The 14,278-nt window shown below is 41.5% G+C and overlaps 1 protein-coding gene across 1 annotated transcript; it reads right to left on the reverse strand.

Annotated features, from left to right (window-relative positions):
* On the reverse strand, positions 1-3,803 carry six7 (SIX homeobox 7). Its single transcript, XM_018676885.2, has 3 exons — positions 3,175-3,803; positions 1,785-1,948; positions 1-1,441 (listed from the first exon to the last, which is right to left on the reverse strand). Exons 1-3 carry the CDS (start codon positions 3,580-3,582, stop codon positions 1,315-1,317), a joined length of 699 nt encoding a protein of 232 aa, XP_018532401.1. The 5' UTR covers positions 3,583-3,803; the 3' UTR covers positions 1-1,314.
* Between the last annotated feature and the right edge of the window lie 10,475 nt (positions 3,804-14,278).

The following is a 14,278-nucleotide window of genomic DNA, read 5'->3' on the forward strand; positions in this document are numbered from 1 at the left end:
TTGACATAAAACATTTACAAAATACATCTTTTCATTGAAATGCAGTAATGTGTTGTGAGAAATGACAGTTATAAGAAAGACGGTAAGCGTTTGAGTGCGTCGCTCTGACACGAGGACACAATCACGTCTGACCAGGTCTCACTGTTCTCAAATGTAATAGGCACATTGAGTTAAGACCAATTTAGTGCTTTACTTTCTCTCTTTCATTTTTTTTTCTGTTTCAGCTCCTGCGGGAAATCATCATCATCAGAGCAGCTCAGGAGCATTTAAAGAAAACACTGTATTTCAAACAGCGACCGAAAGAGAAGTGAACAGGTAAAACACAGCTGGAAACAAAATGTTTTTTGTGTTTTGAGCAGCACGTGTGCATCGTTACATATAGTTAAGACTGTCTAAACCTTTTTTTGTATTATTGCATTGTGAAAGAGTGATGCCCTTTGTTCCTTTTTAAGGCAGTGAAATGACTTGAATTGGTCATTTATTATGTTTACATGCACATTATGACCTGATTACTCTACAGTAGGTGCGAGGTGTATGAAATCATTAAATATGCTGTAAATGTAGGTGTGTTAATCAGCAGTATGCATACACTGAAAATACATTTAAATTTATGGGTCTTATATATTTAAAATATGCAGAGTGTTTGCATGAACATATCCACAGTCTGGGTGTTGCTGTAATCTGATAATAGTCAAATTATTAATGTGCATGTAAACATATTTACATTAAACAGTAGCCTACTCAAGGCATTTAATGTTTACTGTGAGTAATTTCCATACAAATGTATTATGTAGCTTACATAAAAACTATTAGAAAATGATCTATCCAAAATATTCCCTGGAAACAGTATCAAAACTGAAAGTATTCACATTATCTAAAGACCGTTGGCATTATTTCTATAAATACTTTGCCTGAGAGTTGAAAAAGACTTGTTCAAAGTAGAAGTATTCGCTGGATGTTTGCCTATCTACAGTCCTGAGTCATGGTCAGCAGTAACAGTCAAGGTCGTGTGCCATGGTGCTTTTTAAGTGCATAATGTTTTTGTGTTTTGGTCCCTTTATATTGTTCAGTCAGAGCCACATCAAGTGGGCTCCTCATGCTCCTCCCACTGAGAACAGCTCCAGTGTGGGTCCACGGCCACAGACGGGTCAAGCGTCTTTAACATTTGTCTGCGTCCGCTCTCATCTCTGCAGGGAAGGAGAGGCTGTCTGTGAGCAGAGTCCGTCATCTCAAGACTCGAACTCGCTGTCGCTGCTGACGGAGATCTCTGGAGTGGAGGCTCCCGTTCCCCTGCGCTCGGTCTCTGTGCTGCAGTCAGCTGGCCTCTGGGCTGCCTAGGTGGCGAGGGGAGGTAGGCAGCAAATGGGGGTGGTGGCGTCGCTCCTGAAGGGAGCCATCAGGGGAGCTTTCAGAGGGCAGGAGGGAAGGATCCTGCTGCAGTCTGTGTGGAGGGAGAGATAAGAGAGATGAGAGTGAGGTCCCAGACTGGAGAGAGCAGCTCTTCAGACAGATATTATCTCTGGTTTAGTCAAACCCTGGAGGACAGAGCTAAAAAAGTTTCTTTAGTTTTGCCATATTTAGCGTGGCACAGTGTGACACACACTGGAACTTTTCCTCACTACTCACTTTGTTGCCTTTTAACAGGCCTTAACCTATTTGAGGGCAAATTGAGTTTTTCCTCAATATTTTTGGAGACGTTCTGCCTCTCAGAAAATTGAATGTAGTTTTTTTTTTTTTTAGACCACAAAACAACACTACACAGTCGCATGTAATTTTTGAGATACCTGTTCTTTGCGGATGCAGCACGGTCTCTTTGGCGGCGGTTCTTGAACCAGTTGCCGACCTGTGTGGGCGTGAGTCCGGTGGCCTGGGCCAGATGCCGTTTCCTGGACGGGTTGGGGTAGGGGTCTTGGAGGTACCACTCTCTCAGCAAACTGCGAGTTCTCTCCTGGAAACGACAGAGACATATATGACATATTTAGGCTTCAGCGCTCAATTTAAGTGTGTCGTATATGTTCTGTCAGCTCTTATTTTCTGTGTGGTGCTTTGAAAAGACACCATATGGTGGCTGGTCACAATAACATGGTTAGTGTTGTTGTTTCGATATCATCCTATTAAACTGCAATAATCTTATCACTCTCATATAATGCTCAGTGTAATCTTGTAAGATTAGATTTATAAACAGATGATCACAATCTACATTAGTAAGTATACATAAAAATGTATATCCAGTAAATTGGATCATGTTAAGGGGCTTAATAAGCTGCTGCAGAGGCAATCCCCTCTGAGATTAAGTTCACTTATAAAGAATACTTCACCGTGCCACAAGAGGGAGATCACACACACAAACACAACACTTTTTTCTCCTCCTTGGTTTGTTGTTCGTTTCTCCCTCGTGAACTTTAACAAATAAGTGGTGTCATCATAACTTTAAGTGACGAAATGCACTCAGTTTGTTTCCAAAAGTAACACGATGGCGCTCTACGCGTTATTAGTTTGTGCCAGGAAGCACAGTTAGTGGTTTCTGTCAGATGTCTGCAGGTGATACACTGAAAATATTGCTCTTAAACATGGAAGAAATGTCTCATGGAGAGAAGATAGATGGCTCGTTTAGACTCTGGCAGGTCTGTGCCTATAGCAAGTTAAAGAAATGTTTGTATTAGAAAGGATTAGTTGCTGATTAGAACTCTAATCAACCCTGTGGGGGATCTGACCTGTGCTGCTGCATACAGTAAACATTACAGCAAAAATAATACATAAAGTGGCAATTTTAACACAGGAATATACCAGACATACAGATAAGGAACAGTTGTGTGACATGGACCCTGCTGTCTGTGAGAGCATGAATCATCTGGGCAGAAAACTCTCCAGGCTTGTATGAGATCTGTGATGTTGCTACAGGACACCGGTCTAAAGTAGGATTCCCGGCAGAAGGCAGGGGGATAACCGCGGCTCTGACCATTATCATCTTAAGAGCTCAAAGACCAGGAGGCTTGATTCAGCAGGGTCAGGTTAAAAAAAGGCGACGGTCAGATTTCCCATGTTGTATGACTTCATATAATGATGTGTGATGAGAGGATTCAGATCAGCACCTGATCTGATGATCAGTGTTTTGCCCATAGACGAAAGAACACGTGGATTAAACCGGGATCCGGTCATTATCAGGTTATTTACCTTAAAGCAGTGCGTCTTCTGCTCGCCGTCCCAGATGGTGCGGGGCAGAGGGAACTTCTTGCGGATCCGGTACTTCTCCACCGGGCCCAGCGGCCGCCCGCGCAGCCTCTCTGCCTCGCGGTAGTGCGCGTCAAGCCACAGGTCTTGGAGTTTGGCGTGCGACTCGCGCGTAAACCGGTGGCTCTGGAGGATCTGGTAAAGAGCCTCGAAATTCCCGCCGTGGAAGGCGACCAGAGCTCTCGCTCGCATCACGGACTCGTGTCGGTTCAGCGCTTCCCCGGCGGAGCCAGGGACAGCGGCGGGCAGCGACCAGAGGAACCGGCCGAGGCGCTCGATGTCCCCGGTCTCCTCCAAGTTCTCGCACACCCGTGCGACCTGGTCCGGCGTGAACATCGGCAGGGGGAACATCTCGCCTTGCTGCGTCTCGGTGGCTCAGCGAAGAAGTTATGAAACGCTCACAGGACGCGTGAAATGATGTATCCAACCGTGCGTAAAAGTCCGTGCGCTCGCTGCCTTTTTCGAGACCACGGCAGGTTTCTTGACACTTGCAGCATCTATCTGCTGCCTCGCTTATGTAACCGAGTCTCTCCTGGTATTTGGGCAAATGTTTCAGGGAAGCCAATGCGCGAGAGGAGAGACGAATGAAGAAAGAGGACAAGGAGTCAACCTGTATTTATAGCTGGATACAATTAGCATCTCTGTAGTTGTTTTGAGAAGGATTATACGTCCCGGCCATTAGCTTCTTAGTGGGGGGTAGTGTGTACAGAGGTGACTGGCTGATCAGCTTGTTTGGCTTAGCCTGAGGATACATTGACTGCCAGGATTGCTGCAGTGAGCAAACAGGCCAGGATAGATTATTTAATGGGTCGGAGCTGATGGAGATGGAGTCCTGCAGGAGCAGAAGAAAACTGAGGCAAAGAAGAGAAACTTTGTGGTGTAGCTCATCTGACTTTAGGTGAAAACTTGAACACCACAAAAACCAACAGTTATTTAATGGATGGCACAGTTGAGTCTTGATCCCCATGAAAATGTAATATATCACATGTGCCTCCACATTTGGCTGAGAGGACATGTAGGGCCACAAAGCTGTAGCGATCTCTAACCAGCTAATACCCATGTAATTAAAACAGACATGGTTGCACCTAGGGGTTATCCTCTTTGACCTCTTGCCAGGACAAGACATAATGAAGACGCCCCTAAACATCGATGTGTGGCAGAGCAACCTCAGGACACAGAGTTAATGATCGGCTGCTCTGTTCAATCCGGGTCTGATCTCAGTGGCTCATTAATCAGTCTTCTTATTAATCAGGTTAAGGATCCTGTAAACATCTGTCAACTACAATGCAAATATGTTGCATTTTATTTACATATAATAACCCAGAGGACAAACATTAACGTGTCATTTTAGCATCAGTGGACTAAAGCCTGAATAAAAAACGTTAAGTTCTATTTATTTCAACAATAAACGCCTCTGAGGGCGGACATCAGATTAGTCCCTGGAGTGAATATGAGGCTTTGCATAAAGGTTGCAGTCAGGTGAAGGATGATCTGGGGGAAAATCCCATCTACAAATCTGTCTAGAATACAGATATGATCCCACCAGACACTGAAGCCTCATCAGTGAACATCTGGAGCCTCAACTTTGTGTTTGACAATAATTAGGATATTTTGGATTCACATAGTTAGACCACACTTTAGATTTTAGGGCGTCAGGTTTACTTTTACAGTCCTGTGTTGTGGAGATTTATATTAATCACTAAATTGTAAATAATCCCTCCACCAACTACAAACAGAAGATGTAGATAATATGCAATTACATCAGATTAATTAGAAATAAATGAATAAAGCTGATAAATTATGTTTATCATTTAGGAACAAAAGATTTAAAAGGCAGTTTAAGACATTTTCTCACAAAGCAGCTGTATTTTTAGTATACATAAAGATATTTATGTTCTTTTCCCCCATGTAACAGTAAAAGCCTTCACCTTACTGTTGTTATTTGTTTATTCAGATTGATAAAAGAAGTTTCATCAGAAGACTCTTCTTTAAAACATTTTAATCATAATTTTGGCTTCATGAGGTAGCTGTTTGTGTAATAATCCATCTAATACAGACAAAGGCATTTTAGTGTTTTATAAAGAAATGTTAACATTTGTTTATAAGACTTCATCAAATTAATATGAAACAGAGAGAAACAGTATATGTTTGTGTAACCAGCAAATATTTACTAGTTTACTGGAATTGATATCGTAAATTTTTCTGTCAGATAACCAGTTGACTAATCCTTTCCAAATCTGTTCCTGAGACACTGGTCAGAAGAGTTTAGGGTAAAGAAAGCGTATAGAATTACTGTATAAGCAGTGGGCAATCATTTGATACGTATTAGATCCTAAACCTAGATTAAAATACCAGGTGGGATTGGTAGGCTAATGGAAAGAGGTGTGTGTGTGTGTGTGTGTGTGTGTGTGTGTGTGGTGTGTGTGTGTGTGTGTGTGTGTGTGTGTGTGTGTGTCTCTCTTTGGCACAGAAGGGGAGAAATGACCTCAGTGAAGATCATGCTCAGAGTTAATCTTACCCTTCCAAGTTTCAGACACTTCGCGCCACTGACCACCACTACACACTACACACACACACACACACACTCACCTTCATTACAAGAAATCCGCCGGTCCAATCTGTTTAACACTTTGAGAGCAGACTGAACCAAAATCTGCTTAAGCACTCCCAAGCCGTTACAACAGGATGAATGATAAGATGGTGATGGGATGAACAGATGATGTGTGTTTGTAGAAGGGTCCGGCGGTGTGTGTGTGTGTGTGTTATACATCTTTGTAAAATCTTGACATCACTGATAATTAAGTAATTACTACCATTAGGATAATTATTATTGATTGCGTAACCTTTTTTTTATCTCCAATTATCTCTGGCAGACTTTTATTTTGAAATTAATACCAAATATTTGTCTTAAATTAATGATTAATAGCTACAAAAGCTGTGGCCATGTTTACATGAAAGTATAAGGTGAGAGGATTTGCACAGCACCCACCTTTAAGCCGGCAGCGAGCCGAATCAACGTCTGTGTAGAAGGGAGACACAGAGGCTGCTGTGTTACACCTCACACCTCTGATTCCTCGGTGCCAGCGTTCAGTTTAAAATCCCACTTTTTTTTTGTTTTTTGTTTTGTTTGGGTCGGTGAAAACACGCTAAAGCTCCACAAATAAACAATGTAAAGTCTGAGAGTCAGTGCACAGCGGTGGTTGGATGTAACCTGGACCAGTCAGATGCAGAATAGTTGAACTGGAAACTTGCCTGTAGATGTGAAGATGTTTCTGTGTCTTTTGTGTTTAATGCAGGTGGACTTGGCACACACCGGACCTAAGGGCCAAACTGTGCCAAATGACCACAACCACTGGCACATGGAGGTGCTTCTAATCAACTGTAAAGGTAAAAAAAAATCCTCATGTTAACCACCAGGAGCTGACCTGTGGAAAACTTACGTTAGCTGAGTTATTATGGAGCAGTCTTGAACGAGGGTGTCCCCTTTTTTTGTATCATGCACACATTACCGACATGTCAGACATGCAAGAACAAACACTGGAGTTTTAAGTGTTTAGCTTTCATTTTTCTTTTGTGTAACTCACACAGAACGATTGAATGTTCCATTACTGAGTACACAGTAAATTACAGGATGCTGATGGCTGCTAAGGAAACCCGACTGCTCTATATTCAGACCAAAAAAAAACTCTCTCTGTAGGAACATTTGACAAGGGACAAACCCTGTTGGCCCATTATGACATATCTGGTCTGTAAACGGGGACACAGCTTATGTGTGTTAACCCAGTGATGGACTTACAGTCTGTCCCAGCGCACACTGGCATAGGTTTTAGCCTCACGTGGGTCCATCATACCTCCAGATTCAGTGTAATTTAATGCAATGTTAATGATAAAGAATGCTTCGTTTTTATTTGCCAGGTTCAGTAGAAACACATGATGTGTTGAGTCAATATAAACCTGTAGTTCCATGGGTTGTATGTTTTGTTTGGTGTTTTAATTCAACAACAGACTGGAGAATATATGGAGGAACCCCACTTGACATAATTAATTAGTGGCTTAAAGAGAAGCCTCCTGCTTAAAAAAATGACCTGTTGATTTTGCCAACAGGCAAAGCAGGGGGCATGCGTGTGTGTGTGTGTGTGTGTGTGTGTGAGAGAGAGAGAGAGAGAGATGTGGTGGTGGTGGGGTATTACCATGCTGTATAAATCCACACCAAGCACAATTAACAAGCAATTGGGAGGAGAAGTAATTAGTATTATCTGCTTATCACCGTCAACCCCTATTCTAAGGAAAATGGGTTAAAAAACACACAATGACACACGCACACATGCACACACACACTAATTCCCTGCAGGCAAATGTGTAAGGGCTAATTACAAACTCATTTGCAACTCAATAGGAGTATCCTCTCAGACAGGTCTCCCCACCCCTCCCTCCCCCGCCCCGCGTCCTCCCCTCCCCTGTGTGTTAGCTTTACCTCTCAGCCTGCGCTGATAGCACTCACCAAACAAACGACAGAAATGACTTCCCCGTCCATCGCTGTGAGCTGAAGAGTGTGAGAGAGCAAGAAGATCTCTTGGTTCTGTAGACACAGGTGATGAAAAGTAAATGTTGACTGCTTCTTCAGTAAATACAGATTTCATTAAAAATCTAAAGTAGAAGTTTAAATTTGGAGTTGACTTTTAGTCTATATAAAGTAAAAAAATACAAATGAAGTAAATAGATATATAAAGAAATATTTGACACATGTCAGAGTAAGGGCTGCAAGTAACCATTATCTTCATTCATCCATTAATCTATCAAATATTCTCTCAGTTAACCATCATGTTATGATCCACAAAATGTCAGAAAAAAAACAGCATGTTGACAAATTCCTCATCTTTCTACAACCAAGAGAGATATTACATTTACTGCCATCCTGAGAAGCTGGAACCTTTTTGACAGAAAAACGATCAGTTAAGTTCAGGGTAGTTGATAATTAATGTTCTATCAGTCGACTAATTGATTAATGTACCATTAATTTGACTTCCTATGAAGTGTAGTCAATCATCTGCCCTGATGAGGAACCTGTTAGTTCTAAATTGGTTGGTATTTTAACCACTAATATGTCCAATTAAATACAGCACTGCTCAAGAGAGATTTTCTTTTTCTGTGCCCAGGTTAGTTTGATGTTTGTCAACAAAATGGACCTATAATGAGGGTAGAGAGGAGTGCTGTCCCTTGTTGGGGAGTAAAAAGTCAGGTGCTGGAGTTATTTCTACTACATTTCTTTTTACAAATCTCCTAAATAAAAAGAAAACTCATATTCACAGATCTGATTTCTACTTTAAATCTTCCTAAAAGTCTTAGAAACCCAAAGAAGATTCTTAAAGGTCAGCGATCTCGTGGCATGTGACTAAATACGCTGTCCTTATGTAGTGCTGTGTCACTGTGCCAGGTCTCTCAACATTACAGCATGTCCCAGGGAAATCCCCACCGAATTAATAAGTGAGTCAGTGCAACAAGCTCCTTTATGCCTTGTAGTGTCAGGTGAAAAGCTGTCTGGAGATCATTCGTGTAACGAGATGTTCTTTCCAGGTATCGTTCAGCTGTGGGTTATTGTTCCCTCCAGAATAATGAACCAGCCCCCAGACAGTATCATGTTAGCTGTTTGAGGGATCAGCTTACCACAAGCTCACGGTTAGCTGGCAAACTCTAATTTAAGCCTTTAAAAAATAGCCCTGGCAAATCACAGCTTGCACTGGATTATTTGTTTTTTCTTGTTTGTTGATTGTGGCCACAGAGCTTTGAATACTGAGAACTGACTGTCTGGTGACACAGCAGGTGACATAACAGGCTGAGGAAGAGCAGGAACATTTTGTTGTGCTTGGACTCTTGACTGTTGAAGCTTTTGAAGGAGAGATGTGTTGAATTGTTAGAATGCGACCAAGTGAGTGAATTTAAACCTCAAGCTGACGCATCGTACTGGATAAAAAGCGATAAAGATTGGATGATTTAGAGGAATTTTGTAGGGTTCAGTAGCCATGTGTCCAGTATATGATAAATAAATCAAGCATTTCTCAGGCCATTGTATAACAAACATTATTATTTTATTAAGGGTACAGAAGATCTAATCTGATTTAGCTTGTCTTAAAGCACTTCCAGTATGAATGTTAGATTCACCAGCCCATTTTCATGTCCAATGTACCCCTCATTTTCAGTACTTTTATTGGTATTATAGCTACTTTTATGGGCACATTTGGTCATTAATTGTGATTTATTATTAATCTTGTATGTCCTGTCGAACTATATATGCTCTGTCACCAGAGACCCTCCTCTCCCTCTGCTTCCCTCCACCATCATATGTAACAGGTGTTACTGGAGTTGTTTAGGAATCCTGAGGGATTTAAGGTGGAACTTATTCTTACCTAATACTATAATGCTCATTAATTCCTGCTTTGGTGACTTACCTCCCCCTGATCCTCTCTGCTCGGGCCCGGCCCAGCCCAGCCAGCACTTCCTCGCCCTCTGTGCAGCTGACTCCGTCAGGGCCTCGACAGAAACACTGCTGAGCTGTCAGGCGGGAAGAAGCACCGGAAGGATCATTTGTCTCTCAGAGGGGTAGTCGTGAGGGGAAGGCGGGAACATGGGATTGTAAGATAGGGCTACACGTCTGCATGGGTATGTCACAGTTATGGACAATTTTCATGACCCATTTACTGCAAGCATCAGGTTCACACTGTGTTCACACAGTTGGAGCATCACACACTTTGTCCTGGTTTTCTGTTCTGTGAACTTGATCACACTCTGATCCTGTTGTAAATTGAGTCAGTATATTATATTAATCACACAAATATCAAACTCCCAAGTGCAGCTGTGCCATGTCAGTGTGCTCAAGTGAATGTCGTGTGTACTTTTCTGCAAGTACAAAAATGTATGAGTGTGTAGCTCTGACAGATAAGAAGGAAACATCCACAGAAACAAAACTGTGGGTCATGTTTTTCAGTAAAAAAGGAAAACAAAAGATTTAATATCAGTTTATTTGTTTTCCTGGGACATGATACCTTCTGTAAAAATGAAGGCGCTCTAAAAATGTGACCAACAAATAGAACTAAATGATCCACTGTAACTACAAATCACTGTAATAATAAATGTTTTAGTCTTTTTTTAATCAGAAATGACAAACATTCTCGTTCCAGCTTCTCAAATGTCAGGATTTGATGCTTTTCTTCACATGTTGACCCAAATTAATTTCCTGTACCAGCCGGTTTTAGACAAACGTATGTTTGATTACTGCTCAAGTCCTCAGGCTGCATTGCTTTATGATGATGAGGAAGAGGTCGTGTTGGGACCTGTTGGTGACCTCTGTGTGTGTGTTTTGGGCTAGGGGGTGAGGGGTAGATAACCCTATGATGGTCATTTGTATAATGTTTTCTATAGGCTCGTGTCTGAAAACATGGGGGAATGAACATATGGACAGAGCCCCTCGTTTATTGTGACACCTGTCAACATGTGTCAGCGCTGAGCTGCACTAACTAATGGGAGGATCATCTTTCACATGGACCAAAACATGAACACACTGTCAGACATCAGATACATGACTGCACTTTGATGCTACTTAAGAAAATAATTGTTAATATGCAACTTTTGCTGTTTAATAGGCATCATCTGAAGCAAATTACACTTCGGTTACACAACGCATTCAACATATCCTTAATGTTTTTTACTGAAAGTCTTCAGCCTCTTCAGTCACACTTAACAAGATTAAGCAACTTGACTTGATGATTCTCTGACAATGAAATGATGCGTTTAATGAGTTATAGTTTGTCGTTATTGTCAGTGCCTGACAGTTGTTGTCTCAACAGTGCTCTCTCTCACACCTCTTAAACTCATTGTTTTGAATTTAATATTGAAATTTTACAAGTGAATGTAAGATTTGCAATCCCAATGGCCCAAGTATTCTGCTAAATATTTTAGTTTGAGGCAGATTTTTATCAAGCAAAGCAGGTTTGTATAGAATGTAGGTTTGTCTGCTGCTGTTGTCAACATGTCTGCTGTTTGTAATACAAAGCACAGAAACTCTATCAGAGCATAAAGTAGGTTTATTGTTCAGTATGAATAATATGTTTATGTTCATTACTCAGGTACTGTGGACAGGACTGTACAACGTCTGCCCTGCGTTCAGGTAATAAAACTCCTCCTCTACCTAATGTAACACAACCTAGTTACTGCATGTGTTCTACTTTATTATAAGTAATAATGTTTGTATTGTATGTAACAATATGGTGTTTAAGACTCAAATGTTCAACAAGCTTAAAGAGAATGTGAATGTTGTGATTCAGGTTAGCATTAGCATTACAGTATGCTATGCTGGCTAAGTCCACTCTCTGACATCAGAACACCAAAAAAAAAAGATAGTGAAAATAAATAGAGTCACCCTCACCATTGGCTTATATTGATTTTGTTTAAAGTCATGTTGTGAGAGCCTTTGATACAGGAGCCTGACAGCTCAACTGAAGTTTAATCTGTCATATAAATTCCACTTAATCTGCTGTATCACAGCTGCTTTATTAAGTATATTAACTGGAGTAAGCGTTCAGTCAGGTTTGTTGATACAGAAACAGATGCTTCTCTCAGTAAACTCAGTTAACTTTAATCTTTAGTGCTGCTTTTGATAGACTCTTTAAATAAATACATGGAGTGAGGAAAACAATATTTGATTTGTTTTCTATCTCAGCAGTAGTAACACGTTAATAACACTGAAATCCTTCAGGTAATCTTTGAGACGTTGTTGGCATACATCCACTTTGTGTTGTGCAAACACTGGGGTAATTGTATCATAGCGTTCATCATCTGTTACTGAATTATTGTGAGAAATGAGCCTTGCATTAGTGCATCGATCGAAGCAGAATTAACTCACTGTGGCCATGGCAGCCACTGTAAGGTGTGTGTGTGTGTGTGGAGAACATATGTTTCAGGGTTTCACTTTGTAGTGTGTGTGTGTGTGTATGTTTAAGTACAGTGTGTATTTTTTTAAATCTCTGTCAGCACAGTATGACAGAGCTGCTATGCAAGCATGATGACTTTTGACGATTGCTCACCTGCTTGTGTATATTTTTGTTGGTACATGTATGTCTGTTGGGTCTTTTTCCCGCTGCCCACTGGGTTCATGTGACAGCAGGGGTGGGAGGCTAAGAGGCGTTAGCTTGGTGAGAAGGATTACCTCTATCTGTTAGGCCTCCTTTTCTCTCCCCCGGGCGGTGTCACGTCTCATTACTTCTGTCCTTCAGCCTGGATAGTCTGGCTTTAGTGGGATACATTTAAAATGCAGGCAGCCTGGGCGTCCAGGAACACCAGGTTTAGAGGCAGAGTGATACGTGTGCCCTTTGCTTGAGAGGCTTTTTTTCAGTAAGCAGACAGGTAAACATCTCCCAAAGCTGGCATTGATGGCAGCTAAGCTGTCACTTGTTTAAGTGAAACGGATGCTTGCATCTCAGAGAGAGACATGCTCAGTGTGTGGTTACAATCTGTTGTTGTGATTGTCTCATCAAAAAAGACTATAACTTTATAATTAACATGCAAAACAACACACACCACGTAGAGTATATGAGGTTACAAAGGAAGAAGGAGCGTTGTACTAGAAGTGGACACTGTAGAATACTGCGGGTGACGTGTGTAGACATGACGATGAAGGCGGTAATATAACCTTAATGCTGAAACATGGTAGCCATCTTTAAAGTTAAACATGCCAAACAAATTTTCTGCTTTTCCTTGTTTCATATTATGAATTCAACATCTTTGAGTTGGTGTGATTGTTGCTTTGAGAATTTTTTTTACTGTTTTGTATTTTAGAGCATAGTAATATTCAGTCAATCCATCATAAATAATTATTACTCGCAGCCCTTAACTGGGACGTCCGCCCACACAGTTTCAGTAAAATAAGAGGATGAAAACGAAGGTGATGCCACTTCTCTAATGCAGAAACAATCAGTCAATTAGTCGGTGACAGAAAATTAATTATGATTCTCAAATTCACAGTCATTTAAACATAACAAGCGCTCTGTTTGCAGCTTCTCTAATGTGACTGTTTACTACTTACTGCGCTGCTGTTTTATATCATTATAAACTGTAACACTCTAAAATGTTGAGGTTTCAAATGATTGGTCGCACAACATAAACAACCAGAAGATGTCACCTTGGGATCTATGAAATGTGATTGATTAATCAGAAATGAATCAAGACACTGATTGATCTTGAAAAGAATTAACACCAGCCCTGAATTTTCATAACTTCACCAACTGGACCTCAGTTTTCTTTAACGATATATTTAAAATTTCCTCCAAAGACACTTCAGTTAACACATCATTTATTCAATAAATGTAAAGATCTCTTCATGCATTTCTCTAAACCATTTGGCCTAATCACTTGTAAATCCTTCCAGTCAAGTGGCTCATTAGAAGAAATCACTGATGTTAAGCTGAGTGGCACAAACATCCTCTATAGTCCTTTTCTCTTCAAACTGCTGTTAAACATGCTACAGTGGACAAACAACCAATTCATTTGTAGCTACATTCCACTTTGTGAATTCCTCTCATCAGTATGGGTCATTGACTCCTTCGTTTCTCACCCATTCACTGACCCATACAGAAGGGCCTGTATTTCTACAACGCCTGCATGTTGACCCCTTGCTCTCGTTGCCCTCACCCTTCCCTCCCCCCTCCCTCCTCTCGAGGAACCCCCCGCTGCCCGCTCATCTCGCCCTCCAGCTGCTTCCCTCCACCGTCCAGAAGCCGCGGAGCTCTCTTGGCCTTGGCAGGGCAGGCTAATCTAGATGGCGGGAGGCCTCCCTCCTGCTAGCGTACACAAGAGAGGGCAGCCCTAATTGCTTATGTCGTAAAGCTCTCTGACCCAGATAAGCCTTCACTCCCCAAAGCTGTCGAGATAAACCCCACTTTACCTCACCAAACCTGCCTCTCCTGATCCACACAAGCCACCCCCCTCCTAACATTTCTGCACCTTCTGCCACATTATTAACACCCAGGACGGGGGGAGAGGGGAAGAAGAAAATGAA

This window comes from Lates calcarifer, linkage group LG14, assembly GCF_001640805.2.
Source record: "Lates calcarifer isolate ASB-BC8 linkage group LG14, TLL_Latcal_v3, whole genome shotgun sequence".
In the NCBI taxonomy this organism is placed as follows: Eukaryota; Metazoa; Chordata; class Actinopteri; family Centropomidae; genus Lates; species Lates calcarifer.

Excerpts from the sequence above, each read along its gene's own strand:
- six7 (XM_018676885.2), bottom strand. The coding sequence starts at position 3,582 with ATGTTCCCCCTGCCGATGTTCACGCCGGACCAGGTCGCACGGGTGTGC. Across the intron at positions 1,949-3,174 it reads AGAAGACGCACTGCTTTAAG|GAGAGAACTCGCAGTTTGCT; the intron begins GTAAATAACCTG and ends TGTCGTTTCCAG. Across the intron at positions 1,442-1,784 it reads GCTGCATCCGCAAAGAACAG|ACTGCAGCAGGATCCTTCCC; the intron begins GTATCTCAAAAA and ends CCCTCCACACAG.